General features: G+C 40.6%; 2 protein-coding genes across 2 annotated transcripts in view; both read left to right on the top strand.

Annotated features, from left to right (window-relative positions):
- The first annotated feature begins 5,328 nt into the window (after positions 1-5,328).
- LOC114796841 (titin-like) lies at positions 5,329-27,380 on the top strand. Its single transcript, XM_028991336.1, has 39 exons — positions 5,329-5,524; positions 6,987-7,090; positions 7,211-7,414; positions 7,647-7,934; positions 8,128-8,207; positions 8,294-8,514; positions 8,611-8,851; positions 10,613-10,678; positions 10,828-11,086; positions 11,163-11,235; positions 11,335-11,550; positions 11,630-11,772; positions 11,874-12,031; positions 12,135-12,365; positions 12,448-12,686; positions 12,814-13,022; positions 13,126-13,290; positions 13,392-13,560; positions 13,660-15,362; positions 15,455-15,736; positions 15,814-16,080; positions 16,175-16,447; positions 16,541-16,804; positions 16,908-17,168; positions 17,336-17,596; positions 17,682-17,945; positions 18,037-18,297; positions 18,382-18,642; positions 18,719-18,979; positions 19,064-19,205; positions 19,305-19,473; positions 19,574-19,805; positions 19,912-20,196; positions 20,292-20,417; positions 20,497-20,685; positions 21,435-21,770; positions 22,024-22,521; positions 22,806-22,853; positions 27,094-27,380. The coding sequence occupies exons 2-39, from the start codon at positions 7,000-7,002 to the stop codon at positions 27,378-27,380; spliced, it is 9,723 nt and encodes a 3,240-aa protein (XP_028847169.1). The 5' UTR covers positions 5,329-5,524; positions 6,987-6,999.
- Positions 27,340-27,768, top strand: part of LOC114796584 (titin, tandem duplicate 2) — a 101,983-nt gene continuing 101,554 nt past the window's right edge. Inside the window, exon 1 of the mRNA XM_028990868.1 lies at positions 27,340-27,372. The gene's annotated coding sequence lies outside the window, so the exon portion shown is untranslated. The remainder of the gene's footprint in view (positions 27,373-27,768) is intronic.

Genomic DNA, 27,768 nt, shown 5'->3' on the forward strand with positions numbered 1-27,768 from the left:
AACAATAATGTTTTTCATCATAGGGTAAACTTTTAAAATGTATAGTTATTAAATAGAACATACAATTTTCTTTCTTTCTTTCTTTCTTTCTTTCTTTCTTTCTTTCTTTCTTTCTTTCTTTTTAACACATTATATAGGAATTTAATATCCCCAGGAAGCTAATCTAAGTAATTGTATTTTATTTCAGACCCGGCCTACATTTGCCTCCCACTAGTCTGGGAAAGGCTGACAAATCATTATCAGGTCTAGGCCCATTTGTCCTTACATCCTTTACCCCACCCCCCACACCATGAATATGCATTAGTAAACATGCTGACATCTAAGGACATGCAGTTGCCGCTGCCTGTTACATGATGTGGTGCTGTGTTTCAGCCATATAATGAGCATTTAAAATGTTGATATCATAATAAACAAGATTGGCACCAAATCTGTTTTTACGTGTTCTGTTTCCTTTTAAAATATATTGTGCGTTTTTTCCCAAGGAAAAAAAAGCCTTAGTGTGCCTCTTATGAACTTCCCAAACTTGGATTAGAGACTTGCAGCTGTCCCTGGGTGACATATGAGCTGTCCTCCAGGAGACTCTGCACCATTGCAAAAGCAGGTTAGTGCGACAGAAATGGCTCTCCTGTGTAAATCACAACTCCTCCCTTCCCCCACACTCCCCATCCACCAAAATAACTGTATATATGTGGATATGGCCTGGGCAACGGAATACCATCCAAATCAACTCTCAGTTTAAGAGGGACAACAAGTCATGCTTATCACTTCCAGTACTTTTCACTGCCAGATTGTAAAGTAATTGTTTAGTAATTGAGGTTTGAAGACAGCGTATAAAAAAATGTAAACCATACAGATAAACCATATTTCATGTAGTAAACCACTGCATCTCAGTACTAGAGATGTTGTCTCTGCAACAGACAGTTGAAAGTTTACGCAACATCTGATTTCATCTGAACATCTGATTTCGTCACTTCAGCTTTAACAAAAGTGTGCCCATATGCCATGAATCATACAGCTGCCACATGAGTTGTCCTATCAAACAGCAATTACTTTCAGACTCCTGTGATGGGCCGGCACCTCACTCTGCACCCTGTGTCCCAGCACGGGATCCTTGATTTGGATTATGGACAATGATAGTCTTATGAAGATGGACAGTGAGTGAGTACTTTCAAATTTGCCCTGGAGTACTGTGGAGAATCTCAAGATTAAAATATATATATTTTTTACTAATTTATGTTAATTCCCATTCGATCATGTTAGATGATAAGATGTGTTTCAATGCAAAAAACTATTCGGAATTTAGTCAAAAATGTGCTTTTATGAAATGTTGCCAATGATTACAGTATGACTCCATATTACATATGAATTAAATTATGTTCTGTAATGAAGCTGCTAATGACCCACAATATCTGAATGATCACTTATTCTTTTATGATATAATTGTATAATTGTAATGCTTCAACTAATTACATCTGGACCGGAATCCTCTTTTTTAAATAGTAATTAAATGTTGAATTGTGGCCGGTGACCTCTAGAACATTCTGAATCAACCTAGGTGATAATGTCAGAAGCCCAAGTGAGGAGCAAGAAGTGGTTTGCAGCCACACACAGTATGCAGATAATTTGTGAGGCAGAGAACAAATTGTGAGGCATAGAACAAATGTGCTTTACAGATCTTGCAACAGATACTTATCAGCATCTTTACAGCAAAACAGGCCCAAAATTACTCTCCTAATAAAACAATTACAGTCTACTCATATCAATGTATTGCATAATATTATAATGTTAAGAGGAAAATATTTCCCGTAGCTACAGTAGGTTCATTTAAAGCTAGCATAACTGAAATAAGGCATCTAATTGAGGTGTGTGCTTTGTCTGTTTTCTGATATCCAGACAGGTAATAATACTGAGAAGGATTTTAAATATGTAATGCATTCCTGTATCTATCACAATAGCATATTTTTTAAATGAAAGCGTGTCGTTAAAAAGGCCGAGTACACGCTTCAGACTGGAGACACAGAAATCCAGTGTTATCTTAACACTTGCCATTTACTCTCCTCTACCTATTAATTCAGTCCGGGTACACTTACATTTACATTTACGGCATTTACCAGACACCCTTATCCAGAGAGACTTACAATCAGTAGTTACAGGGACATTCCCCCCCCTGGAGACACTCAGGGTTAAGTGTCTTGCTCAGGGACACAATGGTAGTAAGTGGGATTTGAACCTGGGTCCTCTGGTTCACAGGCGAGTGTCTTACCCACTAGGCTACTACCACCTTACCATCCGACTGTCAAACACCAAATACCGACTGTCAAATACACTTGCTAACACTGACTCAAATTCTGAGAAAAAAGATGAAATTTTTTTAGATGAACATAAGATGAACATGTTTTATTAAACTGTTTGCTTGTTCAGAATGAATCCTCACACCGTGTTAAATATGTTTCTTGGTTTTTTTTTGTACTGATCATCTTGGTGACATTTCAGTCAAAAACGCTTTCTTCTGATTAGCTTTGCTAAACTTGTAAAAAACGTATTTGACTGCGTAAGCCATATACATTCATGTACTTCATACTTGTTTTTACATTTAGCCGCCCTTGTTGGAGTTTGTATTTTGCCTCATTCAGCACAGTGCTTTCTGGATTAAGGTCCCCTATCATGAAAATTTCATTTTGTGAGATTATTTAACATTAATACGAGTTCCCCTGGCCAGTCTGTGGTCCTGCAGTGGCTAGAAATGGTGATATGTATAAAGAGTGCTTTGGCCATTCTGCTCACCATTCACAGAGCGGCAGCTCAGACAGTCGGATCTGGAATTTGTCCCCTTATTTGTCCCCCTTATGATTTTTCCGCCCAGAGAATTTCTCCACTGAAATATGTACTCCACCCATCGTCATGGCTTCCAAACGTGTGAAGCATCGCAGTTGCTTGGTGATTGGATGTAAAAATGTATCACAAATGTATCACATGCGTCACACGATACTCTGAAGAACCAGTGGTTTCATTGAATTTTTTCTGGAAAAACGCAGACACAACTTCCTGCCTGTGCCAGTGAATGGTGTTGATGACGTCATTTCCACAAAGGCCACTCTCCACCTCGTCCAGCCTCTCTCCACCTCATTAGCATTTAAAGCTGCACACACCAAAATGGCGCATCCTGGGGAAATCTCATTGTGGGACTGGCTCAGAGTGGCTGTTATTCTGCACCAGGGCTGAATTTCGGAAAGAGACTTTAGATGCAGTATTAGGGGGACCACTAAGACCACTATACAAAAGCAAAAAAAAGGGGACCTTTATGGAAACAATTGACGATAGTACGAGCCTGCTACCGACACAAACATAAAAGTTACATTTTTTGTTTAAAACATTTAAAACATTTGCTATTGTGCTTTCCCCTACATCCACACAAATGTGACATCACCAGAAAGCCAAAGATGTCCCTTCGATGATGTGGTAGGGCAGATTGCATATATACTCATGTACTGTATGGGACATTTCAACAAATGTCAGAGTCTCAAGTGTGACAATCAAAATGCAGCAAGTTGCCAGGATGAACATGTCAAGTGACTGGTGACATTTCTAGGAACCAGGGTCTCGCTGGAGCTTTTAAAATCTGCACACACTATCATCTACACAACTCATTATATCCTGAGCTTCTCATTTGTCTAATTGTAAAAAAAAGTCATTAGCTTTATAAGAACAAAAAAATCTTTGAAAGTTTTGGCTGTGCACTGGTGGGGTTCATTCAGGTTTCAATCTGAAAGAGCATCTGTCCTGAGTGGCAAAGTGAGGGAAGACAATGGTGAGAAGGGGGGGGGGGGGGGGGGGGGGGGGGGGGGGGGGTCATAGCAGAGGGGGTGCAATCCAATGATGGGGCAAAACTGCTATGGCTCTTGCAGCATTTATGGTCCATAGTTTTGGGTATAGTTGTGTGAGGAAGTAAACAGGTAGACATACAGAATATTATATTTTAGTGTATAACTATGATGTCCTATACAATCCAATACCAAGTAAGGCACAAACTGTTATCAGTGATCCCAATGCAATACCAAACCAATATGAGGAAATAAGGGCTTTCCAATATTATTACTCTGGTCACAAAACTATGAAGTGGCATTCTGCAGTGCAGATATTGAACTGCAGAGGTTTCACATACAATTCTGGTTGTTTACATCCCAGCAAACACACCAGACAACATCCACACCATTACATGCATTCAGACAATACACTCAAGTGCTTGGTATTTCTTATCTAATATTAGGAACCTCCCTGTATGGATTTTTGTGGAATAATGCAGCATTATATTCAAATTCCTTGAGTGAACCAAAAGTAACTTGTTATTACCATGAAATGAAGTATTGAACCACAGCTCTAAAAGTATACAGAAAAGCTATATAATGGCATCATTGGGTGTTAAAACTTTATGAACCAGTGTTAAAACTTTGTCTAAATTAAAACACATGCAGGCTTGTAGTTAGTGGGAAATGCAGAATATCCAGGTAGAAAGGCTTGCCTTTTCAAAGGCAGAATACTATTTGATCTAAAACAACTAAAGTGACTTGCACTAAAATGACTTGTAATACACAACAAATTTCTGAAATCCAAATCACTGTTATTGACTGCAAAAGAACATGATAATGAAAGTGCTGATAAAATAAATAGTAATAACAGCGAGTTTACCTGCAATATAAAGAATGACTCTGACTGTGCACCGCTCATCAGTCTAAAACAAAACGGCTACAGAACTGTTGTACGTGACCAAAGAAAGACAAGAGATACAATAACAACTGCCCAGTTTAAAGTATTTGTTATTCATTATCAATATGCAATAAAAATTCATCAATGATTATGATGTGGTTTTACTGTGCAATCTAAACATCTAATATTTAGCTTGTCTCATAGCCATTTGGTGACACTGCTGTGTGTGTGTGCCAGGGAGCGTGTTCCACATTTGACTGACAGGAACAGCCACTTTCTCCTTTTGGACATTGACATGTTACAAAACATTTCCATGAACATTCTTTACAAAACCCTGATTCATGGTTTATACGAGTATGGAATCATTACTATCCAATATTGTGAATGTGGGTATAATCTTCGTGGGTGACTGCAGACTCATCAGCTCCACATTAGCACAGTCGGTGGCAATACAGCGGGTTAGAGACAGGTGTGGGCTTGCATTGAAGGCATCATTTTCCCATGATGCAGCAGTGGTGGCAGCCAATTAGAAGCAACAATGTATTTATGATGCTGGGTGGTCAAGGGGTATATAAAGTAAAACAACCATGTTAGCACTTCTGAGCAGTTGGAGCATTCCCAGCCTCGCCTCGGGTGTAGGGATTGCAGGGAAAAGCAAAACTACACGGTGACTCTGTGTAGTTTTGTTTTTTGGGGGTTACTTTGAGGCACAACCGTTCTCAACTTGGATTTTCAAAAAACACTTTTGCATAAGGAGATTGTTGCGGAGGCATAGCCTTCTGGGCTCAGTCCCATCAATAAAGGCACCCTTGTGATACAAGTAAGTGACATTTACTTCTTAGATGTTAGCTGATATCACAAAATTTCTGATGTTTTTATTGTTCTGATCTCAAATGATTTAATTTAATGATTTTTGGCTTGTTTCTTTGCAAACACAAAGAGCCTGTTTGAATCAATGTTTTGAATTGCTTTTTGTCAAACTGCCTTTTTTAAAGATTTCTGGATCTATAATCTTCAAGGTTACACTTTGGTGCAATGATTCAGAAAAAGCCAAGAATAGACCCTGATAGCATTAGAGCTGTGTTCCAGCTGGGCCGTGATGTCTTTTTAAGGGAATCAGCAGTAGGGCTATCAGTTGTACCTCCAGCTATGTGCCACATGGTGACTGTCAATCAAGTACGGAGCTTCTTATTTTGGAGACTGCCATTTCTGTCTAAGTGAATATGATTCTCCAACAAACATTTTTTCACTGTTAACGTTGTACTTTCAACCAGTGGACAAGAGCTACTTACATATAAATTCATTTAATTGAAGTAACTTTTGTTACATACTGCGCTACAGGAAAAATTCCTTGTTTTTGTCCAATAAAATATTGAAGCAGATGTGAGAAATGCAAACGTTCATATTTCCTCCTGTTTTTTCAGGAAATCATTAAGAATAAGTGTATGCTGCTCATTGATTGTGATTTGTGCAATGGACAGTTGTTTAATGGCCAAATAAATGATGCCAGTTAGTTTGCAGAGAAAATGTCTTATTAGGCAGACTGAAGAAAAAGCAAGACTTTTTAATTGCATGTTGTTTTCCAGGATCATTAAAATCTTCTGACTGTATTCAGGGTTAAATGCTTTGCTTTAATTTTCAGTATTTGGATTGATATTGAAAACATTTGGTGAAATAATGCTCTGAACTCCCATTACCCTTTGCAATTGGGGACCAGCCATGACAAATTGTTCAGTTTCAAAAGTTATTTTCTGTGTTTGTGCTTATGAGTAGACTATATGTGTTAATAGTGATCACTGCATGCACTGTTAAGGTGAAATGGATCATAAACACAGGACCTTTTAATATGGGAAGTGGACTATATGTTTCCTCTATGTTGGTTAATGCAATTAATCTAGTAATCTAAAAATGCATTTAGGGTCATTTATTCTTGGTTTTCTTGTAGTTATACTGAAGTGTCTTTTTGTCGTCATGTTGCTTATTCAGGTGTTAATGTGCTTGTGTAGTAGCAGCTATTTGATTTGTTCTCAGGCCTCACAGTTCTCACACTTTCCAGCTGTTACTCACATGTCCATAAACTGTCAGAGGGTGCTTGGCCTAACAGTCAGACCCTGTGGTGCCACAGATCTCTCAAATGACAGGCAATAGAAGGCCAGGTGCAACTTTCTGTCAAGATTAGATAGATTCTTATCCCCTAAAAATAGTCAGTGCATATCCACAAACTCAGCATTGTAATAATTTGTGTGTGTGTGTTTCATTTTTCTGCGTGCATTTGTTGCTAGGGTGCCTACCATCATGTCAACACAGGCGCCAACATTTACACAGCCGCTACAGAGCGTTGTGGCACTTGAGGGTAGTGCCGCAAGGTTCGAGGCGCAAGTTAGTGGTAAGAAAAAAGCATCTCCCACATGCAATACGAATGAAGGAAAATAATATTGCGTAAATATAATGGGGAAGTAGCAATTTGTCAAAATTGTAATAACGTTAATTTGACTTTTGCCTGAAGGTACTCCAGTTCCTGAGGTGAGCTGGTTTCGTGATGGCCAGGTTCTTTCCGCTGCCGCTCTGCCCGGCGCTCAGATCTCGTTCAGCGATGGCCGCGCTGTTCTGATGATCCCCGCCGTGACAGCCGCACACAGTGGAAGATTTTCTATCAGAGCCACCAATGGTGCTGGACAAGCCACTAGCACCGCTGAGCTGCTTGTGACAGGTAACTGTTTTTGATTTGAAATACTCATTATTGTAGGTGAGTTTCACAAATTACTCATTGATTTAATGTCTTGGACTTTCTTTGAAATGTTTTTTATGCAACTGTTCAAATATTTTGGCGAGCCGTCTAAGCATATTTAGCCTATGAGATTACTTAATTGTAAGTAATGCATATATGATTTATTTAATAAACTTTTATTAAACGTAAAACTTTTTTTTTTTTTACCATTTAGCCGAAACTGCCCCACCCAACTTCATTCAGAGACTACAGAGTGTGACAGTGAGACAAGGAAGCCAAGTGAGACTGGACGTTCGCGTGACAGGAATCCCTACACCTGTGGTGAAGTTCTACAGAGAGGGAGCCGAGATTCAGAGCTCTGCTGACTTTCAGATTGTCCAAGAAGGAGACCTTTACAGTTTGTTGATTGCCGAGGCCTTTCCAGAGGACTCTGGAACGTACTCCGTCATTGCTTCTAACAGCAGTGGGCGTGCAACTTCTACCGCTGAACTGCTGGTTCAGGGTAAGACATGAGTTCCCATTGCTTGTTTTCCTCGTCATCATATCTTGAATGAGTAGACAGCAGTGATCCATAAAAAATTTAAATTTCTTTTCAAGCATCTCGTAGTCAAAACACAATCATAAACAACATATTCCTGAACAGAAACGGCCATTCAGCTAATATAATTGCTAATAGAATTTTTACTAATTCCTAGGTGAAGAGCTTGCAGTTCCTGCCAAGAAGACAAAAACTATTGTCTCTACTTCTCAGACGCGTCAGACTAGGATGGAGAAGGTAACTGCTAATTCGGTTTGGTTTGCGGCATGTCTTGAAACCTTGGATGCATGTGGTGTTGATCACCGTGGATGCTTTATTCACAGAGAACGGAGGCTCATTATCAGGCTTCAACTACAGCCATGATGGAAATGCAAGTAGAGGGAGGCATCGTCACTCAGCATCTGTCTCATAAGACACCTCCACGCGTGCCCCCCAAACCAACATCCAAGTCCCCGCCCTCTATGGTGTCAAGGGTCTCAACTACTCGTCAGCAATCACCGTCCCCTGTGAGGCATGTGAAGGGCCCTACTCCAACTCCTGTCCGGTAAAGTTTTGATTTGTTGTTATCATTGTCATTCTTTCTAAAAAACATGTCAAATATATTTCCACACTGGGGTACTTAATAACATTTGATTTCCAGACCTGCGTCCCCCTCAAGACTGTCTGTGTCCCCAATCAGACCAGTGAAATCCCCAATTACAACACGCAAGCAGATTGCTCAAGGTGCTGATGTCCTGCCACCGTGGAAGCAGGGTGACTATGTAGAATCAAGCTACACCAGCATGACTGCTGGGATAAGTCACGTACAGACTTCTGCCAGTCACCTCCATGTGGAGCAGACCTGGGAGGGATCTTTCGCCATGCAGCAGCAAGCAAAAGTGGTGAGTAGATAAAAATGGGGAACCACTGTCACCTAGTGGTTAGCAAAATATTAACAAATGAACTGTGACTGTGTAGATAATTATTTCTGAAGGTCATTGGAATCCTAATCTTACTAATACGTGATGAGAGCTGCAAAGATTATGTTACTTGGCTATCAATGATGAGTGTTCATTTGTTCTATCAAAACATGATTAAATATTCCTAATGAGTTAATAGTTGCAGTTATATTAATGATTTATCCAAATTTAGGGAGCTATACATCTTGTGTGCAGAAGAACTTTAGACAGAATGACTGTCTACATTGCAATATTTTGGTACAGTTGGGGACATAGACCATAGCAGAACCCCACGTATGACGATATTTGGAAGATACATTGACTGTTTAAAAGGACATCCATACTGCAACATATTTGACATCTGAAAATATTGGAGTAGAGATGGATCACAACTGTGTGAACATGTACACCACCGGTGCTGCATGCTTCATCCCATGCTTTTCATGTCTACATTTAGGTTCTTAATGACAAAATGTGAAGTTGCCTTTTAAATGTTTGTTTTGCATTTATGGGCTGGTCACCAATGAACAGTGGCTGTTGATGGCCAAGCAATGAAATGTGTTATGTAGGGAAAGGTCAGGAAAGAAAAAAAAGATGCAACGGCTACAATGCTGGCAGCCGTAAACCAAGCATGTGTGCAAAAGCCAGTGCAAATGAATATCTTTAACATGCCGAAACTAAAACAGAGAGTGAAACAAGGCTGTGGTACTTACCACTGCTATTCAAGCAACACCCTCTGAACAAAGCATTCAGGAAAAAAAAAGGCTCATCCTGCTTTTCTTTTTTTTTTTTTTAGAAAATTACATAAATCAATTCATTCATGTACTTAGGTTGGAAGACATGGTCAGCCAGGTGGATTGTAGACCACAGTTCAAAGTGTCAAAAGTGACTGTTCATACTGTTCATAGTTCATACTGATCATAGTTATGAGGTAGCATTAAATGAGATCAGGCAATCAGGAAAACAACCTGTTCAAATTATAATAACCTGGCAAATTACTTTTATGTATTTATTGAACGCTTTGGCTCATTAAAGCATTATTTGCTTTAATGAGATTTCTAGTTAGGAAAACTACCAGGCGTTGCATTTTGGCCATGTGAGAGGTACAAATGCCAACGGCCTGATTTAGCATTAGCAGATGCCATGTGACGATCTATTTGTAGAAGCAGAAATGATTGCCAGGTTTAGATTACTGCTGGCCTGACAGCCTTTTATCTTCTGCAGTGCTATAAAATAATAACATATCTACATTACATGGTTCAATATATTATCAAACTACTATATACTTAACACGACTAGAATATAAGCAGTCATTACAGTTTCCGATATTCTTGAATTTCCTTGGTTTCAATAGTAGGCTCAACAAGTGCTTCACTACAGAAACACATATTCTCTACTTTTGCCACACAAAATATCATCAGGCCAGCCAAGCCTCCAATGCCTCAGGTCACCCCATCTCCCTTTAGAGGGAAAAAGATATCATATAAGTATCATACCAAAAGAATTATGTTCACAATAGCAAATGGCATGATGCACCACTCTCTGCTCATTAGTCAGCAAAATAATCTGCCAAGCTCATGAGCTTCATCAACGAATCATGCAGTAATCATTGATGCTTTTTTTGCGAGGAGTGGGTAAATTGTGGAATGCAAAGTTAATTGTATAACATATTTAATGTTTGTGACCATTTATGAACATTTCCAGGTTGCTGAGGCTGCAATGGTCCCATCACCTAAACAACAAGCAGTTGTTCCTCCCACTCTTGTCGCTGTAAGTGTTACAGCATATTCTGTTTGTCTCATTCATACACACACACACACACACACACACACACACACACACACACATATATATGTGTGTGTGAGAGAGAGAGAACTAATCAGCAACATAAGATTTTTTTTTTTGCTTGGTACCATCAGGGATTAAAGAATTTGACAGTGAATGAAGGAGAAACCGTGACTCTGGAGTGCCAGATTTCTGGTCATCCTACCCCAGGCATCATGTGGTTCAGGGAGGACTACAGGATTGAGAGCTCCATTGACTTCCAGATTACTTATGAAAATGAACATGCACGCTTAGTGATTCGTGAGGCTTTTGCTGAGGACAGTGGACGCTTCACCTGTACCGCCACCAGTGAAGCTGGCACAATCAGCACTTCCTGTTACCTGCTTGTTCAAGGTAAAGTGGCAGGATGCGTTTGTTTTAACTTCCGCAATGGATGTAGATAATGTTCTAATGTTCTAATGTTTTATAGTTTCAGAAGAAATGGAGAGTCGTGAGGAGGTAACTGCTGTCTCAGAGCAAATTGAAGCAGTCCATGAGAAACAGTAAGATGATTTATAATTATTTTTTATTTATGATTAATCTAATGTAGTGTTTTTTTAATTGAGCACCCAACAAAATATAAATGTTTTTTTTTTTTTTAGATTCACAATTGAGGCAAAGGAAGAGACTATGTCTGAGATCAGCAGCTTCTCCGAAATTGAAGCAGGAGCAACCATTGCTCCATTTTTTATTAAAAAGCCTACTGTGCAGAAGCTTGTAGAAGGTGGAAGTGTTGTCTTTGAATGTCAGATTGGAGGAAGCCCCAAACCTCACATCTACTGGAAGAAGAGTGGAGTTCCACTAACTACTGGATACAGGTACATGGAGCAAATTGCAATTTTAGATGCCAAGATTGAGAGGTAACACAGTTACTGATTAATTGTTGTGTTACTTTAGATACCGAGTGGCTTACAATAAGGAGAGTGGAGATTGCAAGCTGGAGATCTCCATGACATTTGCCGATGATGCAGGAGAATATTCCATCTTTGCCAGAAATCCACTTGGCGAGACTTCTGCTTCTGCGCAGCTCCTCGCAGAAGGTTTGTTTAATAATATGTATAAAAGTAAGATAATATGTATAAATATTTTTAAGTAAACTGACATTATATTAAAAAACATATTTCATTGCATTTGTGAGCAGAAGAGTATGATGTTTACGTGAAGAAACAGGAAGCGACTTTTAAGACAGAAGTAACAACAATGGTGCAGGAGCCCAAAATTGGGGATGTACCTCCTGTTGTTGTGAGTGAATATGAGAAACTACAGAAAACCGAGGCCATTACCTTTATGGCTGGACAGGTAAGCTTATAAAAAGCACAGAAACATATATATTTGATGTATCATTTTGTTTTATTTCTCTATGTAATTGTTTGGTTTTAAAATGTGTGAAATATTTTTGTAGGAATTACAAATATCTGCTTTTGAGGAGAGAATCATTTATGAGATTGAATTCCGCATCCTCAAAATTACCTACCAACATCTGGTGACTGAGGACGGGGAAGAGATGGTTATGAATGTAGCTGAACATGAAGCCAAACAGCCCACCTTTGACACACCAGTTAAGAATTACAGAATCATGGAGGGAATGGGTGTTACTTTCCACTGCAAGATGGCAGGACATCCAATACCCAAGGTAATTAACCTTTTAATCAGTTGCTGTTTGTGTGTCAATTTTTGTTCTGATATTTATCTCTAATTTGTTTGATTTTAAAAAGATTGCATGGTACAAAGATGGCAACCGTATCCGACATGGAGGACGCTACCTGATGGAGTTCCTTCAGGATGGAAGGGCCAGTCTGCGTCTGCCTGTAGTGCTGCCAGAGGATGAGGGTGTCTACACTGCATTTGCCTGCAACATGAAGGGTAACGCTGTGAGCTCAGGGAAGTTGTACGTGGAGCCCTCCACCCTTGCTGGAGCTCAGTACCCTCAGCCAGAGGCAATAAAACGAATCAGGTAATTTTTCATTTCATGGTCTTGATATTACATGAATAAATCAATCAGTGATCAATACTATGTGCATTAGTATTTTTTTAAGTTGTACCTTTATTAATCCTTATTTAATTCCTTCTTTCTTTCATAGCTCTACATCTCCACGTTCTACAAGCCGTTCCCCTGGTCGCTCCCCAGCTCGCAGGCTTGATGAAACTACTGAAAGTCAACTGGAAAGGTTGTACAAGCCTGTGTTTGTCATGAAGCCATCCTCTTTTAAGTGCTCTGAAGGGCAGACTGCCAGATTTGACCTGAAAGTTGTTGGTAGACCAATGCCAGACACTTTCTGGTTCCATAACGGTAAGCTTGCTATTTAAACATGCATTTCAAAAATGCCCTTATCAAATAAGTGATTGTTAATACTTAAAGACAATTTTTTTGAGGCAATGTTCTAAATTTACAGGACAGCAAGTGGTGAATGATTACACCCACAAGATAGTTGTGAAAGAAGATGGAACTCAGTCAATGATTGTGGTCCCTGCCATGCCCGGTGATTCTGGAGAATGGACAGTTGTAGCACAGAACAGAGCAGGAAAAACATCTGTTTCCATGACACTTACAGTTGATGGTATGTTTTGTGGGGAAAAAAGCAATTAATCAATATTCTCTTTGGATTGCATGAAAATGAGGATGTATTTAACATACAAATATTCATTTTGTAATTCACAGCCAAGGAACACTTGGTCAGACCCCAGTTTATTGAGAAACTCAAGAATATCAGTGTCAAAGAGGGCACTCTGGTTGAACTGGCTGTGAAAGCCATTGGCAACCCTCTTCCTGACATTGTCTGGCTCAAAAATAGTGACATCATTTCCCCACACAAGCACCCACAGATAAAGTGAGTAAAATGTTATACACAGTCAAAATCCGTAAAAACAAAACACGGTTGTTGTTTTGTGATGCAAATATAAAATGTTTATGTATTTCATTTTATCAGGATTGAGGGTACCAAAGGAGAAGCGAACTTCAAAATCCCCTCAAGCACAGGCTCTGACAGTGCCTGGTACACAGCTACAGCAATTAATAAAGCTGGAAGAGATACCACACGCTGCAGGGTCAATGTTGAGGTTGAAGTTAGTGAGCCCGAGCCAGAGCGAAGACTTATTATTCCAAAAGGAACCTACAAGGCCAAGGAAATTGCTGCTCCAGAGCTGGAGCCTCTGCATCTTCGTTATGGTCAAGAACAGTGGGAGGAGGGTGACCTCTATGACAAGGAAAAGCAGCAGAAACCACACTTCAAGAAGAAGCTTACCTCAGTGAGACTAAAGCGTTTTGGACCCGTGCACTTTGAGTGCAGGTTGACCCCTATCGGAGACCCTACAATGACAGTTGAGTGGCTGCATGATGGCAAACCTCTGGCTGCTGCAAACAGGCTGCGCATGGTTAATGAATTTGGCTACTGTAGCCTTGACTATGAAGCGGCATACTCCAGAGACAGTGGTGTCATTACATGTCGGGCCACTAACAAATTTGGTGTTGACCAGACCTCTGCAACCCTCATTGTGAAGGATGAGAAGGGTCTGGTTGAGGACACTCAGTTACCTGAAGGCAGGAAAGGTGCTCAGAGGATTGATGAAATGGAGCGAATTGCTCATGAGGGAGCTCTCGCAGGAGTGTCTGTGGATGATCTGGTAGAGAAGTCCAAACCAGAGATTGTGCTTCTCCCTGAGCCAGCACGGGTGCTGGAGGGTGAGACTGCAAAGTTCCGCTGCAGAGTGACGGGTTATCCCACACCCAAGGTAAACTGGTACCTCAATGGACAGCTCATCCGCAAAAGCAAAAGGTTTAGACTTCGGTATGATGGCATTTACTACCTTGAGGTTACAGACATAAAGTCCTATGACTCAGGAGTTGTCAAAGTTTTGGCAGAGAACCCTGAAGGCAGAGCAGAGCATACTGTAAAGCTTGAGATTCAACAGAGAGAAGACCTCAGGTCTGTCCTGAGACGTGCCCCTGAAATAAAGCCTCCAGAGCGTATGGCTACTCCTGAACATGGTAAGGTCTCCTTTGAAGTTATTAAAGCTGAGAAGCCGACAGAAGTCCCTCAGCAAAAAGAAGTAGTTAAACTCCGTAAAACTGAACGAGTAACACATGAGAAATCAACAGAGGAAACTGAGGAGTTGAGAAGCAAATTCAAACGCAGGACTCAAGAGGGCTATTATGAAGCTATAACTGCGGTTGATTTGAAAGCACGTAAGAAGGACGAATCCTATGAAGGAATGCTGAAAAGAAGGAAGGAAGAACTTCTTCACAGGGTCAAAGAGGTACCCGAGTCTGAGAAGAAAAAAGAAGAAGAATCTGGCAAAGTTACCATTCCGGTGATTAGACCTGAGAAGGTGATGCTCTCTCCAAGTATGGAAGCTCCAAAGATCTTGGAACGCATCACAAGCCAGACAGTTGCTCAGTCAGAGGAGGTGCGCTTTCGGGTGAGAGTCACTGGAAAGCCAGAGCCCGAATGCCAGTGGTTCAAAAATGGCATCCTTTTGGAGAAAAGCGATCGGATTTACTGGTATTGGCCTGAAGACCACGTTTGTGAGTTAGTGATTCGTGATGTTTCTGCTGAAGACTCGGCGAGCGTAATGGTAAAAGCTGTCAATGTTGCTGGAGAGACCTCAAGCCATGCATTCCTTTTAGTGCAAGGTAATTTATATCTCAAATTGTATACATTCATGTACGTGCATGTTGATTATGAGCAACATCTATGTAATATGTGGTTTTCTCTTTGCGTGTAGCGAAACAAGTTATATCCTTTACTCAACCACTGGAAGATGCAAACGCCAAAGAAAAGGACACTATGGTGACCTTTGAGTGTGAAACAAATGAACCATTTGTGAAGGTGAAATGGTTGAAAAACAATGCAGAAATCTTCTCTGGAGACAAATACAGGATGCATTCAGACAGAAAAGTGCATTTCCTTTCGGTACTGATCATTGAGATGAAGGACGATGCCGAGTACAGCTGTGCAGTTGCTGATGATGAGCTCAACAGAACAACTGCCAAACTGTCTGTTGAAGGTCTGTACTGGTTATGTTTATTCTTTATAGAATCCTAATAGAATCATATTTTTAATTAGTGCCTAACAATTACACAGGTGCACCTCTGGAAATGGTGAAAAAGCTGGAGAGCATCGAAGTCCCGGAAACATATGCTGGGGAGTTTGAGTGTGAAGTGTCACGTGAAGATGCCGAGGGCACCTGGTACTTTGAGAACAAAGAGATCACTCCCAGTCTGAAATATGTTGTCATGTCCCGCCGTGGACGTCACACTTTATCTGTGAAAGATGTCAAGAAAGAAGACCAGGGAAAATACACCTTCAAAGTGGGTGATTTAACCACAAGTGCTTCCTTAAAGATGAAGCGTAAGTCCCTCTGTGGTAACTGCATATATATACTTGCACTGTGATTGTATTAAGCGAAATAATCTAACCACCCCTGTTTTTGTTATTGCGCTAGTGCGTCCTGTAACGCTGATGCAAGGACTTTCTGACCTTACTGTCTGCGAGAGTGACATTGCTCAGCTGTCTGTGCGGTTCTCTCAAGAAAACGTTGAGGGGACGTGGCTCAAAAATGGACAACCCATCTCTGCCACTGACCGGATCCACATAGTCATTGACAAGCACACTCACAAGCTACTCATTGAAGATACCAACAGGGATGATGCAGGGAATTATTCATTTGTTGTTCCAGCTCAGGAAATTTCCACATCTGGAAAGCTCACAATTCAAAGTAACTTGCTTTAACCGCTCATGTAGTCATTATCTTTTAATTACAATGTTTTTGCTTCATAATGAACATTCACGTTCATTTTTACCTTTACAGCCATTGGTATTCTAACCCCATTGAAGGATGTTAACTCAGTTGAAGGCACCAAGGCTGTGTTGGAGACTAAAATCTCTGCTGCAGATGTTAGCTCCGTGAAATGGTACCACAATGACAAGCTGCTAGTTGCAGACGACAGAGTCCAGATGGTTGCAAAGGGAACCAAACAGCGTCTAGTCTTTAGCAGAACCTTTGCCTCAGATGAGGGCCATTACAAGCTTATTGTTGGCAGGGTTGAATCAAGCTGCCAAGTGAAAATTGAAAGTAAGCATTCTCTTAAGCTTAATAGAAGGTTGTAGTTGAATAACTGAATCAGTATAATTGTAGTGTCGTGAGTTTCTGATAATTATTTATTTTTTTTTTACAGAAATTAGCATTGTAAGGCATATGGAAGACCGCGTGTGCACAGAGACCCAGAATGTCACGTTTGAGGTGGAAGTCTCTCATCCTGGCATCGATGGCGTTTGGATCCTGAAGAACCAGCAGCTCAAAGCCGGTCCCAAATACAAAATGGAGGCTAAGGGAAAGCATTACAGTCTCACTGTCATCAATACAATGAAGGATGAGGAAGGAGAATACACCTTTGCTGCTGGTGAAAAAACGTCCAGTGCCAAGCTTATTGTGTCAGGTATGCTGTCTAATTGACAAAAAATAATGTTTAGTAGACCTAATTAATTGTATAACAAATTAGTGTGTGTGTGTGTGTGTGTGTGTGTGTGTGTGTGTGTGTGTGTATATATATATATATATATATATATATATATATAATTCCTAATAGTACGTTTGCTTCTCTAGGTGGTGCGGTAAATAGACCTTTGCAGGATTTGACAGTAGCAGAATCTCAGACTGCTGTGTTGGAATGCGAGGTGGCCAATCCTACTGCGGAGGGCAAGTGGCTGAAGGATGGCCAACTTGTTGACTTCAGTGATATTGTCAGGAGTGAGGTACATGGTGCTGTTAGGCGCCTTATAATTACCATAACTAGACCTCAGGACGTCGGTGAATATACGTATCAAGTTGCAAACTCCAAGACGAGTGCAAACTTGAAAGTCGAAGGTAATTATTATTCGTTTCAGATTTAGATTTCTGGGTCAATATGCTGCAATTTCCACTGTTAATATGTGTTGGTATATCTCAACAGCTGTGAAAATCAAGAAAACTATGAAGAATCAGACTGTGACAGAGACCCAGATAGCAGAGTTTAGTCTTGAGCTAACTCATTCTGATGTGAAAGGCTCCCAGTGGACGAAAAATGGCATTGAAATTCTACCAAGTAACAAATTTGAAATAATGGTCAGTGGAATGGTTCACATTCTAAGGGTCAAGAACTGCACTACCCAAGATGAATCAGTCTATGCATTCAAGCTGGGGAAGCTTTCCGCTAATGCAAGGCTGAATGTTGAGAGTAAGTCTAATTCAAGTAGTAGAAAAACATGACATTTATCCCATATTTGTTAATGCTTTGGTTTATTGACTTTTTTATTGACACATTATAGCAATTAAACTTGTAAAGAAGCCTAAAGATGTCACATCGCTTTTGAATGGAACGGCCTCCTTCGAACTCAGCTTGTCTCATGATGACATCCCAGTGAAATGGATGTTCAATAACACTGAGCTCACAACCAGTGAGAACATTAAGATTCTCTCAGAGAGGAAAGCCCATAAACTGGTTGTCCAGAATGTGGGTTCAGACCATGCTGGAGAATATACTGCTATGGTTGGACATTTGCAGTGCAGTGCATACTTGCACGTTGAATGTAAGTTCTGTTTTCTGATTTTCCATCTATACACTTCTGTTCTCTGTTATGTTACTCACAGTACTTTCAAACCAATCTCATTAGCACTGCGTGTGACAAAACCCATGAAGAGCATAGAAGTCCCTGAGACTCACGTCGCAACTTTTGAGTGTGAAGTGTCACATTTCAACGTCCCATCCACATGGCTTAAGAACGGCGTGGAGATTGAGATGAGTGAGAAATTCAGGATTGTGGTGCAGGGCAAGCTGCACCAGCTTAAGATCATGAACACCAGCAGAGAGGACTCTGCAGAGTACACTTTTGTCTGTGGAAATGACAGAGTCTCTGCCACTCTAACCATTAGTCGTAAGTACAAGGCCGCAACAATAACAGCATTGAAGCTTGCATCAAAACAGAGTTTAGATTTTTTTTTTTCTTCCAGCCATTCTCATCACCTCTATGATGCAAGACCTTAATGCTCAGGAGAAGGACACAATAACTTTTGAGGTTACAGTCAATTATGAGGGGATCACCTACAAATGGCTGAAGAATGGTGTAGAAATTCGTTCAACAGATAGGTGCCAGGCGAGAAGCAAACAATTAAACCACACGCTTACAATCCGAAATGTGCACTTTGGTGACGCTGCTGAGTATCAGTTTGTTGCCGGATCTTCACAAACGTCCGCACATCTCCATGTGGATGGTAATTTCATCCTGCACTTACATAATAGCAGAATAATCTAACCCTAAAATGAACCTCATTTTCCTAATTCTTTCTCCAACCTAGCCCGTGTCATTGAGTTTACCAAGCACATCAAAGACATCAAGATAGCTGAAAAGAAGAAGGCTGTTTTTGAATGTGAAGTTTCTGAACCTAATGTTCAGGTGATGTGGATGAAAGATGGCCAGGAACTTGAAATATCTGACAGGTATTTTACCCATTTAAGTTTTTTTAACAAATTCTTCCAAAAACCAATCTATTGTATTGACATTGAACTTATTGCATGTGTCCAAAATCTGTTGTCTAGGTATAAAGTCTCCACAGAGAAATTCCTTCACCGCTTGATGATTCAGGCTGTGCGCATGTCAGATGCTGGGGAGTACTCCGTATTTGCTGGGTCAAGTGTGTCCAAAGCTCATCTTACTGTGGAGGGCCGGGATGTTCGCATCACAGAGCCTGCTGAAAAAGACATCACTGTAATTTATTAATTTTTTATTATGCTCAAGAGGCTCATGAATTGAATTCACAAGTCTGCTGAGCTTTGTAAAAATGATTGCTTTTTTTTTTTTTTTAAAGGTTGTTGAGAAGCACAGGACTACATTTGAGTTTGAAGTCAACGAGGATGATGTTGAAGGTCGCTGGCTGAAGAATGAGGAAGAAATCAACTTTTCGCTTCAAAGCAGATACAGCTATGCAGTCATTAGAAAGGTTCATCGAATGACAATCACTGAGGTGTTCCGAAGCGATGCTGGAGAGTATACATTTATTGCTGGCAAGAACAGGAGTACGGTGACACTGCACGTCAACAGTGAGTGCTGAGAGTACAAATTAGCATTCAGTAGTTTCTCAATTGTTAAATTAAAATTTTAGCACCTACATCTATGCCTCTTTGATTGATTTTTTTTTTTATTCAGTTCCTGAGCCTCCCCAGATCATAAGACACATGCAGCCACTCTCCGTTGAGGCTGGCAAACCTGCCCGCTTTACAATAGAAGTAAAAGGCGTTCCTGAACCTCAGGTCTCCTGGTACAAAAACTCACAGGCTCTGTCCCCTGGTTTCAAATGTAAATTCTTGAGAGACAGACATGAACACGCACTGGTCCTCATTGAGGTCTTCCCAGAGGATGCAGCTGTCTATAACTGCGTCGTGAAGAATGAAGTCGGTGAGGCAACCAGTTCTGCTCCTCTCACTGTGGAAGGTAAACATAATATCATAATTTAATAATATCCAATTTAACAATACTCATATTGTTAAAAAAATATACATCACACATAATTTTCCTTTTGCTTTCAGTACCTGAGGTGGTTTCCCCAGACGTTGGACTTCCAGTGTCACGTCCTGTGATAATATCCCCTATTAGCAATAAATATGTTAACGAAGGAGAGGCTGCCAGATTTCACTGTCGCGTTTCCGGAGAAGGTACATATTGTTTCAAATTTCTTGCAATATAATGCAAACGAAAATGCATTGTACTAATGAATAATTTTTTTTTTCTCAGACTTGAAGATTACCTGGTACCACATAGATTCAGAGATCAGGCATTCAGATTCCTTCAGAATATCTCAGTTTGATGATAATTATCAGCTGGAGATTGCCAGGGTTTTCTCTCAGGATGGAGGGGAGTACACTTGTGTTGCTGGTAACTCAGCAGGAATGGTTACTTGCTCAGCAGTTTTGACTGTTAACGGTAAGTCCTTGATAATTTTGTACTTCTGAATTCTGAATTTGGATTACTATACTGTCTCGTGTGGTCTCTGTTGGTCTTTGAAAGCAGCACATTTGCATTTCAAACATACAAGCATTTGCATGTTACAAAAAAAAGAAAACACTTTAACAAAAACATTTATTAGAATGATCTGTTTAGTGTTATACTGCAAGTGAAATTCAAGTGATCTGAAAATGTGGCATTTATGTGGATGTACAGTGGCACACCTCTGTATAGGACAATCCCTTTTTGGGACTGTTGCATCCCAGAACCTCAGCATGTCTCATCGTCAAGTTTATTTGAAACTTTAAGAAGTTGCCAGCTGGTCAAGGCCCACTCTTATTAAACCCTTGTGAAGTGCATGGGGGCGTAAGAGAGTTTGATGCATGCTTATGATGAGCAGCTTGTAAGGCCAATTAAAATAGTTTCGTTTTAATAAGATTACTTACTGACTCACTAATCATAGTTGGCATTTCTCATTAGCATTATGGGCTAAGCCCTACACACCGCAATCAATATCAAGAGGCAGTTCTGCTGTTACAGAATGGTACATTGTCAATATTTTTTTGTCTGCAATTTGTGTGTATATACTATACATTTTAATGATAAACAAATAAATAAATAAACAAACAAACTGTCAACTATCAGAAATTAAACGTTCAAATGTTTATGAAACCCTAATTACAGGTACTTGCTGATGAATGCTTAATATATTTTTTTCTATCGCTCAGATGTGAAAACTGTAGATAGACAAAGCGAGTCAACCACTGGGAAAAGTTTGTTGGAAAGGAGTCCTACGCTGACTCTGCAAATGAATGATATCAGCGTCAGTGCTGGCGACCTGGCTCAGTTCAACTGCTCCTTCGATGGGCAGCCATTTATTGAAATTGAGTGGGACCATAATGGAAGAAAGCTTACAAGTTCAGACAGGGTGAATTTTGCCCAACAAGGAGATTTGTTTTCTCTCAGTATTCTCAATGTCCAACTTGATGACCAGGGGAGTTACAGTTGTTCGGTAAAAAATATAAGTGGTGAGAACAGAACCTCTGCACAGCTCACTGTGGAAGGTGGATATTTTTAATAATTTGCCTTTGTGGTTCATTTCATTCCATCCTGCTTCATGCTGGCATTAGTTAAGTCTTTAATATTTCAAGATGTAACCATGTTTAATGGAATAACTAATATAATAAAATAGATTCATAATAAGCCTGGCTTAACATCATTGTCCCATCGCACTAACTATTTTTTTCAGTGCTACAAATACCCTCTTGCTGATAAATTTAATACCTAATAAATTTCCCTAACTTTATTCTCACCCAGCTAAAGAAGCAAACCCCAAAGCAGAAACTGATGTTCTTTCTGAATATCAAATTAAGCCTTCAAAATGTGACAGAGAGTCTTCTAAGCAGGTCTCTGATCAAGAAAAACAGGAACCTTTACAGAAACTTGGACCTGTACCATCTTCTCCCCAAACAACAGAGAGACAGATAAGCAGCGATAAAAATGCTGGTTTTGTACCCTATGAAGAGCATGATATATATGCGGCCATCCATGATGAACACCTTGTGAAAGTTGGCCACAAACAGAATGATGTGCCATTGTGTTGTAATATAAAAGGAGCACGCTCTCCATTCGTTCTATGGCTGCACGATCTGTTAATGGTTGAAGAATCTATGTCATATTCAATGAAACATGATGGCCCCCTCTGCTGCTTAAAAATAAAGAACTTTGGTCCTGGGCAAGGGGGAATCTATTGTTGCAATGGTATCAATGCCGCAGGAGACTGTGTGTGCAACACTCAGCTCAGAATGAAGACAGGTTTGCAATTGCATGCTTTTGCTTTAGCAAACTTTCATTAAATTCTTATTCCGATATTCAACTTTGCTAGAGTGACTTCTTGGATATTGAAAGCTATGCACATTGGTAAAATATTAGCATATTAATTGTGAGCACATTCTTCCAGCTACAAAGAAAATCACTGTTTAGTGCTTGCACACAAATGCAATTCTGTTACAGAAAAATTAACCTGCCTGTTTAATGAACTGTTTCAATTAACCGACCCTGTTGATGTGTTCTCATTTTGTGTATTTATTTATTTACAGTGGTGAAACCACAAGATAGAGCAGAAGCCATGGTGAAAGAAGCAAAAGGTAATTTTAAGACAAAAATTTGAACTCATCTTACATATGTTCCAGAGGAATACATGTGCGCTCAAAATATAATTAAAAATATTGCAAATTAAATGTAGATTTTACAGTATGTGCATTCAACAGGTGATGAGCAACAAGCACTAAAATAATGCTTCATGTGTTTATGTCAAAATGCTGTACTTGAGATCATGCCATCAGTATAAGATTACTGTATCCTGAATAAATAATCATTTTTGCACAGCTTTTTCTAGCATGGCTGCCTCGACGGAAGAGGAAACACATGGCAACATAATTAGTCTGACTTCAGAAAAAGGGAAAACATTTGAACCCGAGCCAGAATTTAAATATTATTCAGGTACTCTAGTGAAAAGAATGGAAAAGCCATCGTTTGTCACTAAACTTTCCCCAACATATGTTGCCATTGGGGACACTGCCAAACTGACTGTCATCGTATCTGGCTTTCCAAAACCAGATATTCTGTGGTATCATGGTGACCAGTTAATTATGTCATCTTCAATCTACAAGTTTGTTCAGGAGAGAGATGAATACTCGTTGTTTATCTTTAAGGTGGATAAAGAATGTGAAGGGGACTACATTTGTACAGCAATCAATGAGTTTGGTGGGTCAACGTGTACAACTATCTTGCATGTTAATGCGAAGGATAGCAGTGAACCAAGCACACAGCAAATCCAAGGGCACTCCCCGTACTTCACTAAAGAAACCAAATCCGCACAGGTTATGTGTGACGGCCAAATACAATTTGACTACATTGTGCTTGGGGTGCCATTACCTGAAATTAAGTGGTTCAAAGGAAGGGCTCAAGTTCTGCCCGGTAAGCGGTTTACCATAGTTAACAGTCCAGATGGCTCTGGCTTTTTGAAACTGATGGCCCTTCAGCAGCAAGATAGTGGCCTGTACATATGCAGGGCTTCTAATGCTTTTGGAGAGGCTTCATGCACTGCTGAACTTATCGTCTCCATTGTCACCACAGTTCCTGCTAGTGTGAAGGAAACAGTATCAGTGATTGAGCAAACCTCTGAGTCCTATCAGATGACTAGCACTGACGGTAGACAGTTTGTAGGGAGTGAAGAGGTCGAGTGCTTACAGGAGGCAAGTGTTTTTACTGCCATTCTGCAGCAAGAACATGTAACCCATCAAGCAGCTGTCTCACAGTCTCATGATGTCCGAGAGACAGTCGCGTTGACCCCAGACTGTCGACAACTCCATGAGGCTGCCCTCACATCTGCTGTCCAAGAGAAGCATAGCTTTACAGAGCAGCATGCTGAAGTCCTTCACAGCCCTGAAATCACAGAGCTGGAGTCTCTGAGGGAACAGCCATCTGAATTAATGTCAGCGGTATCTGAGCATTGCACACCGCTTACTATCGTTAAAGCTGAATCTTCAGGAATCAGAGAAGAACAAACATGGCCAACCCAAGAGTTAAAGCCTATGACGACAACTTGTGTAGTAGAAAGCAGATTGCCCATGCTGAATGAACGATACCAGACGATTTGTATACCTGAACAAGACAAAAGTTTCAGAGTGACTGAAGGCGTGAAACTGTTGTACTCTGCTGTGACGTCAGAGAGTCTTCCCATTTCAGAGGCTCATTCAAAGGAAGTGTCCACCTTGAAGACCACTCAATGTTCAGCTGATAAGGAATTGCCTAAACCGAAACTTACAGCAGTCAGTGAGGTAAAGTGCACTCTATCAAAAGAGCATGGATTTGAAACGCGTAGGCCCAAGGAGGAGAAAGCTGTATCTTCAATGGACAGGCTTTTAAGTTTGGCTTCAACTGCTGAAGAAATTAAAGAAATTAAAGGTGAACATGTGGCCGAGTTACCTAATGTAGAAAGCAATGGATCGACTAAAATGGAAAGGGAGAAGGTTTCAATTATGCATTTGCAAGTGATAAGAGATAATGCAACTTTGCCACACGAAGACACACTCATTCCAGAAAACACAAAAGAGGAACAAGCAGACGTCAAGAAATGCCCCACCCTGCTACAGACAGCAATTACCAGTGAACCGAGGAGTATCACTTGTGAAGAATCTCCACAGTTCTTAACCCAAAAGGGCACCTTCTCCATTCAGGCCCGCAAAGAACCTTCTTTAAATGTACACCTTCATTCCTCACAAACAGAACATGCGTTCTCAATGGAAGGCTTGCTTTCACCTGAAAAGCCACAGACACAGAGTGCAGTGCAAAGACAAGAAAAAGCCCGGTGCCATGCAGCATCTATAGACGATAATAAACTGATTAAAGCAGATTACCTCAAGGATCTTGATGTGGCATTCGCAGGAGTTCAGGCAGAATGCAAAACGGAGCAAAAGTCTCTAGGTATTCTTCCGATCGTGTCAGAGTGTGTGCAGCTACCAAAGGAATCCCAGCTGGCAGGTGATGTAAACGAACAACGTGCATTGATCCTGAAGGAAGATCGTTGGAACATAATGCAAGCAGCATCAGTCACTAGCGCGCAAACCCTGACAGAGGGTCATACTGCGTACCTAAAATCCGCAGAGAGGTTCACTTGCAAAACGGAGACAGAGCCTAAAGTACCTGCCCACCCAGTGCACGTGGAGGAAAAAGCCGTCGCAACAGAGCGCCCTATTGCGCTCGATGCCACGCAGCAGGATACCGCCGTTCGCATTCTGGAAGGACAGTCAGTGAGGCAGTCGGTGCTGGTGCAGGAAAAGCACATCATGACCGGAGAGACCGCGAAGGCAGCGGCTAAACCGGAGCCAGTAAATTTAGCTGTTACAACTCAACCTTTCCATCCCCTGGAAGTTCCCGAGACCAGACAAAGCAAAACTCTTCCGAAGGAGCTAACATTCGTAATTCCTGTACCGAAACCTATTAGCATAAACGTCAGATATCAATTAAGGGAAACACTTCTGTCAGCGGTGGCAAGTTATCACCCGTACATCTTGGCAGATGTTGTGGGCAGCTTAGACGTGGTTGAGGTGAAAGAACCGAAGGTGCAAAAGGAGCGACAGCATACCCTGTTTACGTATCTTATTACAACGTGTACGGTACCTTTGGAGATAACAATTGCTTTTGAAGGCAATTACCCTCAGATTGCTGAACTGAAAAATGAGCTAAATGCAGCTCTTCATTCCATAGTTTACCAGGAAAGCCCAACTCTGACCTCTGCACTGCCTGGAGGAGTGCAGATTGACAGGTCCCAGAGGGCACAGCTTAGAAGTGCACCATCTATGGAAATGCACGCATGTGCAGTTGAAACCGCACAACACTCAGAGAAGGCGGCGGATTTAGCTTTGCCGAAAACACAATATGCCACGCGGAGCGCTGAATCTAAAACCTCGTTTGAATATTGCATAGCGCAGGAACATACTGTGGTGCAGGGGCCCACCGAGATCACCAAACCAGAAATCAGATCAATGACAGTTAGTGGCAGTGAAAGAGACACAGGCACTGCTGATGCATCCACAGACAGACCCAGTGGGCGTCTCCCTGTAGACCAATCAGTAGAAGCTTTCATCCAAGACGTAAGCGAGAAATCTGTTTCAGAGGACGTTACTATGATTGCATTAAAAGACGTAACATCAGACTACCCAGCAATTGTGAGCCCATTAAAGGATATGTCAACAGAGGAAACAAAGAAAGTTACGTTCTCTGTGACTTCAAAACATGTTAGCAAGTTTAGATGGCTCTTAAACGGCAAGTTGGTCACTTCTGGCCAAGGGTTCAAATGTTCCAAATACGGTAACACATATACTCTAGAGATCAACATGGTTAAAAAGGAGAAGCATGAAGGAGAATATATCTTTGAGGCTGAGAACGAAGCTGGCAAGACCTTCACATCTTCAAGGCTCAAAGTTAACCAAAGAGGTTGGATTATAGGAAAAACTCATACTGTCACCATGAAAATCAAATTCTAACTTTTCATTTTAGTGTTTGCTTTATACTAAATTCACTCCATCCATGTCACCCACAGATCCATTCAGTTTTTGTAATTATCATGTTTGCTCCCAGTTGTGGTCACTGTTTTATTTCACTCTAGCATGGTTTGAAGTTCCATATTATGGTGTCAGTCTTCACTTGGTCATCATGAAATACATTGTTTTCTTTCTTTTCTAACATTTACATCACTTTTGTTCGCAGTAAATCCGTGGATTGCTTCACCCACTTTTTCTTAGGATTGTTACTTACCCTCACAAGTCGTTTTTTGGCATTTCACTTTACTGACAATTCTTATTTTCTCTTGCTACCATCTAGTGCCACCCGTTTTCAGGCACAAAATCCAGCCCATAGACATCAACATTGGCGGTCATGCCAGATTTGAATGTGATACTGAAGACGCACCAAATGTGAATTTCAAATGGTACAAGTCCGGTAGTGAGATTCGTCAGAGTGAGAAGTTCAGGATCCTCAGCCATCTGCATTCAACCTCTCTGGACGTTCTGAGTCCAGTCATGAACGACAGTGGTGAATACACCTGCAGAGCTTCCAATCAACATGGAAGTGACAACTGTTCTGCCTCCCTTAACGTGACCGGTAAGTGAAATGGATTTTAATACTGTTGCAGGCTGCTATGCTTGCAGGCTTTGGTGCTGGTGATCATGAATATCACAGAATAGTGGCATATTTGTGAGTACAAGGTGGATTTAATGAAGGTTACGAGGATTTTATGTGTATTTCCTGTTTTAATATTTTTAATAAGTTTCTCTTGGAACATTCAGGTAGGATTTGGTGATACGAGGTCAGATTGTGCCAGATATTGTGTATTTATCAACTGGTATTTAGTAGAAATCAGTTAATGATGAGTATTTAAAGCATTATTTGACAAGCAGATGTCAATGTTATGTTTCGGTCCTCAGTTTCCTAGATTCTTATTATCTGGCTGTAATTAAACACACATTTTATGAGATATTAAATATTTACAGGCTCAAT

The sequence above is a fragment of the Denticeps clupeoides genome, chromosome 9, assembly GCF_900700375.1.
Source record: "Denticeps clupeoides chromosome 9, fDenClu1.1, whole genome shotgun sequence".
Classification (NCBI taxonomy): Eukaryota; Metazoa; Chordata; class Actinopteri; order Clupeiformes; family Denticipitidae; genus Denticeps; species Denticeps clupeoides.

What these genes read in the sequence shown, in the direction of transcription:
- LOC114796841 (XM_028991336.1), top strand. Translation starts at nt 7,000, where the DNA reads ATGTCAACACAGGCGCCAACATTTACACAGCCGCTACAGAGCGTTGTG. An exon ending in CACAAGCACCCACAGATAAA is followed by an intron (nt 13,561 to 13,659) that starts GTGAGTAAAATG and finishes TCATTTTATCAG; the next exon opens with GATTGAGGGTACCAAAGGAG. An exon ending in AGCAGTTTTGACTGTTAACG is followed by an intron (nt 20,686 to 21,434) that starts GTAAGTCCTTGA and finishes TCTATCGCTCAG; the next exon opens with ATGTGAAAACTGTAGATAGA.